The following is a 7,545-nucleotide window of genomic DNA, read 5'->3' on the forward strand; positions in this document are numbered from 1 at the left end:
AATCAAACCCCCAAAAGGTTTATGGATTTAACACTTTCCTCAAATGACAGACCCTGTCATTAAACTCATATTTTGACTGATGTGACATAATTACGTTAAATTTTTTAGTTAAAGGAAGAACATACCATCTTTAAATGAAAGATAAATGACCAACTTATTAAACTCCAATCTTTACCCTGGCTATAAAGAATTGGCGATTTTAATTTTTTAATAGGCCCCTTTGAATACTTTCTTTTGCACACCCATCTATATTCTGCCAAAGCTCAATTTTCAGTTCTAGAAAACTATCTGCAGAAAATAAACCCTTAAATTTGCTAGAGACTTTTGTCAAATGTCATTTTAGAAAATTGTTAGTCATTCTGACGCTCTAGTAGGAAACTTCTGTACTACCTGTAACCCAGGGTCACTTACTTTAGTTAATGTAACTTGTTTAATGTACACCCTAGAAATTACCCTCTCATATTAAAAATAACACCAATAAAGCCCTGAAAGTGGTAATTTTCTATGCAAATTACCTTTATGTACCCCTAGATAAGTCCATTTTCTGAAATTACACCTTTTTTTTTTTTTAAATAACTAATGGTTTCATGAAAGTGGCAATTTCCTATGCATAAACCCATTTTCTATACAAAAAGCCAATGTACCTCTAAAGAAATTCCCATTTTCTGTGCAAATAAAACTCACGAACGCCTATGAAATGGCATTTATGTAAAATAACACGCTAGTGAACCCAGAAAATTAGTATTTTCTATGCAGAGATATAATGAAATCTTGTAGTACTACCTCCAGATAAGCTACTTTTCTATGAAAAATAACATGTATACGTAGTTATGCCCATTTTCTGTTAAAAGTAGCGCTAACGTAACCATGGATATGCCCAATTTTTATGGAAGTCAACCCCCACGGTCTAAGCAAGACAAAACATCTACGAAACTGTGGAAACGGCTTTAACCAACTGACCTTAAGTTGTATTTAAGTTCGATGTTGTTCGATGTTCACTCAAGTCTAGAGAAATTTCTTAGATTATCGTTTGCTTCAAGTTTATACCCTCGTTGACATACCTATCACGTAGTAGTACATTGCCTGCAAATAAATTATGGGTAATTAGGACCAAATATTTCAGTTTAACTTCTAAAGCAGTTTCTTAATTAGGAATAGAATTATACCGAAGACGAACCAAAGCTTTATCTCATTTTGCAACAAGCTGACAAATCTAAGATGCCAAGCCCATACAATACTATGATACCAAGCCCCTAGAATACTCTAGAAAATACCAAGCCCCTAAAATACTCGAAGATACCAAGCCCCTAAAATACTATATGGTACCAAGCCCCCTTAGAATACTCTTAGATACCAAGCCCCTTTAGAATACTCTTAGATACCAAGCCCCTTTAGAATACTCTTAGATACCAAGCCCCTTTAGAATACTCTTAGATACCAAGCCCCTTAGAATACTCTTAGATACCAAGCCCCTTTAGAATACTCTTAGATACCAAGCCCCTTTAGAATACTCTTAGATACCAAGCCCCTTTAGAATACTCTTAGATACCAAGCCCCTTTAGAATACTCTTAGATACCAAGCCCCCTTAGAATATCTTAGATACCAAGCCCCTTTAGAATACTCTTAGATACCAAGCCCCTTTAGAATACTAGCTATATGATACCAAGCCCCCTTAGAATACTAGCTATATGATACCAAACCCTTTAGAATACTATATGATACCAAACCCTTTAGAATACTATATGAACCAAGCCCCTAGAATACACAAGAAGATACCAAGCCCTTAGAATACTATACGATACCAAGCCCCTAATTATACGATATGATACCAAACCCCTAGAATACTCTAGAAGATACCGAGCCCCTTAGAATACTATATGGTACCAAACCCCCAGAATTCTCTAGAAGATAAGAAGCCCCTTAGAATACTATATGGTACCAAGCCCCTAGAAGGCTCTGCTTAAACTGATACGAATACGATATCGGGTGATCATGACTGCCAAAGTCTAACAAAGATGTTCATAGGCTCTCATTGTATTACTTTAATTTCACACAACTTTAAATTTCAGAATTGAGTTTGACTGAAAACCACTTATCGAGTAAGACTTGCCTAGACCAACAAGTTAAGATTGGTTACCATCATTGGTACCACATTGGTTAATATCCTTAGTACCACAGATTTAAACTTAAGTGCCACAGACAAGGTCTTTAATTAATCTAGTTCCTGACAGAAAAGAAATTTTTTCATCTTCGTACAATTTTTAAACCAAGGTCGATATAAAACTTCAACGTAAACTACGCATTTTATTAGATTTATACCAGCAAAGTCTAAAGTTTTAGTTCAGTAGTATCGTCTCTAGCAATATTGATTCAACCAGTTACCTGGAAGTAAGAAATTATGTTGAAAATCCAGGTGCACCGAACATAGGCAAGTTCTCTTCATCACTCACCAATATTTTAAAACTACTAACGTGTCAACGAACCATTGTTAGAGCGGCTAGAGCAACTATTTTCAAGGGCAAGAAATTTAAAATTCTCAACATTTAATTAATCTTATAATTACAATCTAAAGTGAATACTACAAATGTAGTGACTTGTACAATTACAGTACGTTCACGGTTTAATTCTTTTACATCAAAATACTAAACCCTACTTATATATTTTAAAACTATTCAGAACGATAGACCTTCAAACCTCATCTATTCAAAAATAAGACATTTACAATTGAACACTTTGATACCACTAAGATTTAGTCTATATTGCATGGCCAAATGTGCTCCAAAACCAACCTTATTGTTACTAGTACCAGCAGCAAAATAATGGATTACTTTTGATTTGATAAACTACGTAAGTATGACAATATTAGATAACCTTAATAACAATTTAAGTATATCAGCTAAAGAGTAGCAATAGGGGTGCAACCATTAAACCAATAAAACTTTACAATTTAACTTTCATTGACATTAAACTTTCACAATACATTTAGCAACAATCAGCATACCCTATAAGGTAGGCACTAGCCCAAACTATAAATTCCTTACTGTAGTATAAACAATTATACGGAGATCTCTATCCACAACCTTCAGAATATAGGACCCCTTTTGTAATTAGCCTTCTAAACTGAGTTTGATAGTTACGTTAAAGAAGTTAAAACTTATTCAACAATTTTTGCCAAGTTAACTTTTAAAAGCAGCTAGTACAAATCATTCATTTACTTCATATGCAAGACTTAACACTTATCTATATACACTGGAAGTATATAAATGCTAATAAGAGTTTTCTGATTAGGTAAATCTGCTAGTTAAAGCAAGTATTTCTTGCCAAAAACAACTAGTAAGCTAGACGCAATTTGTCATAAATTTAAGTTATTTACCTCCACTTGCAGACAGTACCTACAGTTAGTAGTAAGCAGTATATTTATTATTTAACTACTGTCAAAACACTGATGAAACTATTAAAACAATCTTCACTAAAAACCAATTAGTCTGAAAAGACCTAATTAACACAGTAGCACTGGCATGGAATTAGATTTTGCACCCACTGATACAAGAGGGAGATTCAGAGCGGTTTGGGACAGACTAATAAGTGAAATCAATCACCCTCATCACATCCCCTCATTGTAAGGCTCTATCCACATCACCCACTATCATTCTTTTAAAAAACTTTACCTACAACTGAAATCCTCCCGCAGGGACCCAAGGGAGTAAAGGGTTGGACAACCCCACCTGCACCGCTTCTCCGATTTTCGAAAGCCTTACACTCATTCAAACTTCTTCTATAATATGACATGATGGCCCTCTCTTACTGACACCATCATCATTCCCCTGTCCACTCCTATTTCTCTACAACTAAAGATATTTCCAATTTCAAAAAACTAACCATGTACCTAAAGAATCTTTTCAGATCACCTACGGGCCGAACAAGGGAAAGGCCCGTGCCAACAAGAAGTGTTGGCTTAATACAACAACAACAACAACAACAAGTGAAATCATGTTAGTCTACTCTCGGCCAGCAATAGGGAAGGTGTTATCAGAGAGGGAGCTGCAGATTCTAGCTTTGTATTGTAGCTTACGAGAAACGTAAGCAGCCGAGGAGGAGGAGAAGGGTTTGGATGAAGGAATGGCTAGCAAAAAGAGAAGTACTATCACACACAAACCTGTCGTCACATTTAGTATGGGAGCCTCATGATTTCTTTAACTATCTACGAATGGATGACTACATTTCGCAAGCTTCTAGACCTTGTGGCACCACATATACAGAGGAAAGACAATTGCATGAGATCTGCTTTATCACCACGGGATAGACTTGCTGCAACTCTCCGGTAAATAGCAACAGGAAGGTCTTACGAAGACCTGAAATTCAGCGTAACAGTATCACCACAAGCTTTGGGACGCATAATTCCAGAAACTTGCGAAGTAATATGGAAGGTATTAAGGAAAGAATATATGAAGGTAAGCGTATGATGTTTATAATGTTTATATACATAAAGGTCACATATGAAGCTGAAAACAATATTACAAAATACTGTGCATAATTATACACCCTATAATTATGCTATTAATTTTTATCATTATTAGCTTTGTATCCTCACATACATTACGTTTTTGGGTTACCCAAAGCACCTTTTGAGAAAATAGGGTGTGCAGAAGCTTAGTAGTATATGCTTCCTATTTTTATTCTTATTAAATGATGCCAACATTTGTATTAAACATTAATATAATTAATGTTCAACCATAAGAATTGCAATATATTCTTTGCTATGGCAAAGTAAGAAGTATTAAATGGAATGTTCTAATAACTCAAGACAAAACAACAGCCCTACAACAATAGCATGCGTTGTAATACTCGTTTGTTTTTGTCAATGGACAAATGAATCTCCAAACAATAAATGTTTGGTCTATTATTCTTGGACATTTATATATATATATATAGCACTCATGACCCTACTATCATACCTAATATGTCCAAATTCTGCGTCATATAGAACATCATTTATTCATTTTTGAGCAAATTTTCGTTGTTCATCGTCAACTTTACGCAATTTTCTTGCAATTAATTTACCAAACAAATCATATTCATCTTCATCACGTGCTCCCAGTAATTTGTCCCCAATGATGCCCAGAACCTCATCAGCCTTGTTGCTCACTGATGGTCCCGGTTGGCGGCTCTGTTTTGCAGGTGGTAATGGAAGGGGTCTTGAAGCTCCAGGCTGGGATGTAGACTTGCAGTCCATCTCGATCACATCCTTAAATTGGGACAAAAATAACAGATATTGGTATTATTGAATAAAGCAGTAATAATAAATATTATTATGCATTTATCTCCACAGTTCCAACATTCGAAGGAGGAATGGTGCCAGATTGGTCAAGACTTCGAAGAAATGTGGCAGTTCCCTAATTGCCTGGGCGCTGTAGACGGGAAACATGTAGCAATTGTTCCTCCCCCTAATTCATGATCTTTCTTTTACAATTACAAATGATTTCACAGCATGGTTCTCATGGCAGTCGTTAGAGCAAATTATGAATTTATATTGTGTGAATTTGGCAATCATGGGAGAATTTCGGACGGTAGTGTCATTGAGAACACAGTTTGGGGAGAAGTTAGCCAACAACACACTGAATATACCAGATCCCGTAATAATTAGATCCTCAAATCGGAACTTGCCTTTTGTATTCGTGGGTGATGACGCATTTGCAATGAGACCAAATTTTCTGAAGCCATTTAAGTCACACAACAGGAAAGAAGGAGGAACAAGTATTCAATTATAGATCGTCTCGTACCCGCCGCATTGTGGAGAGTATATTCGGAATATTAGCTTCTAAATTCCTCATATTCCATTCCCCCATAAATCTCGATGCAGAGCATGCAGTTTCTGGGGTCAAGGCTTGCTATATGTTGCACAACTTTCTTCGGCGAGAGAGGGGTAACCGTAATACAGGGCCTGCAACATCCTTTCTGATACCCAGCTAAAAGAAAAAATGGAAAAGGCATTCACCCCATTAGCTATAGAGCGTAGACACTACCTATGAGGCAAAGGAAGTACGTAACTTTTATTTGGAGTAGTACTTTAATCAGGAGGGAAGGGTTGATTGGTTGGATGATAAGATGTAATGATGAGTCATTGTGCAGGCTAAATATACACATACGTGGTCAACTCTTATCACTTACTGTTTATTACTGCTTTTGTCCATCTATATCCCAACAGTAGGAGATTTTTTGTACCACTGGAATGTGTTAGGGTTATGTAAGAAAATACATTTATATGTATTACAGGCAATTATGAAATAAAGGTGTGCATTTATATTCAGTATAATGACTTATTACCTATATTTACTGAGTATTATTCCTTTCACGCTCAGGTGACACAATTCATTTTTCAGGTTATTATTAGACTATTCTATTCAGATTAGGAAGTGTATATGGATGACGAAGGGAAAATTGCGCAAGTCTTTACACTTTTAAGCTTTCTTATATTTTTCTAGAGCTCTATAGAATAGTTTGATGATTCCAAGAAAAGGCTGCAAAAATGCCTCACTAGCGAAACTTTTTAATATGATATTTAAAGTTGTTTACATACCTCTTCAATATCTGATGATGATGTCCTTGGTGTTTCTTGGTCACGAAGAAATAAAAGCTGGTCGTAGTACCACAGACTTGGACGATAGACGTCATCTGTAGCTGCCCCAGACTTCTTTGAATTTTCAACCTTTTTCATTTCTTTCCTGAAGGAACTGCGCATGTTGTTTATCTTCTTGGTTACCGTGTCACGGGTGGCACTTTCCTTCTCTCGAAGTTTCTTCACCAATGTCTCATACGCTTCATTTTTCATATTCCTGTTTGAATAGTCTTTACTCTTAATATTCCATATACATGGATGTTGCTTGTATACATCAATGAATTCGTTCTAAAATCTTTTAACCACCCAGATGTCTGACATAATGCTCGCCTACTAAATGGGTTCTTCTTCTGCGACTTTTAACCATAGACTTAGGATACACCTGCAGGCCGCGTCGAAGACACTAAACATACATTCAGGCCTGCTCGAACAGGTCTCGAGCTGTCCGGTCGCCTGTGAGTTCGAACCTTAGGAATTAAATCCCGCCATACACGCAACGATACAGTGAAACCACGCCCACAACGTTCTCACCTGAAGGCTGCAACTGAGCGTGAATGGGGCCCCTAAGAGTCTGCCCACCTGCAAAGGTCACAAAATGACCTGTGTCAGTGGGTCAGATTGCTACATACGTCCAAGTGTAAAACAAAAACGACAATCTTAAATGATACTGAATACTCTTAAAAATTTCATTAAAGTACAAAGGGAAAAATCACCAAAGAACGCTTCAGTCACACTAAAGTCCTGTACTACAGATCAACAGTAAGTTCTGTGAACTTAGGCCCCCACACAAATTTCTTGCTAAGGGGCTTCACCCAATACATCTAAAACTAAAATGATGGATTGCTCACTTGTATATGAACAAGTAACCAGTGTGTATACTCTGGTGGAAAAATGCATTTTTTAACATACACAATAGTCCTGCCCCCAA

The 7,545-nt window shown here is 36.5% G+C and overlaps 1 protein-coding gene across 1 annotated transcript; it reads right to left on the reverse strand.

Moving 5' to 3' along the window:
• Window positions 1-4,997: 4,997 nt before the first annotated feature.
• Window positions 4,998-6,830, reverse strand: LOC135214179 (uncharacterized). Its single transcript, XM_064248249.1, has 2 exons — window positions 6,579-6,830; window positions 4,998-5,246 (listed from the first exon to the last, which is right to left on the reverse strand). The coding sequence occupies exons 1-2, from the start codon at window positions 6,828-6,830 to the stop codon at window positions 4,998-5,000; spliced, it is 501 nt and encodes a 166-aa protein (XP_064104319.1).
• Between the last annotated feature and the right edge of the window lie 715 nt (window positions 6,831-7,545).

This window comes from Macrobrachium nipponense, chromosome 45, assembly GCF_015104395.2.
Source record: "Macrobrachium nipponense isolate FS-2020 chromosome 45, ASM1510439v2, whole genome shotgun sequence".
Taxonomy (NCBI): domain Eukaryota; kingdom Metazoa; phylum Arthropoda; class Malacostraca; order Decapoda; family Palaemonidae; genus Macrobrachium; species Macrobrachium nipponense.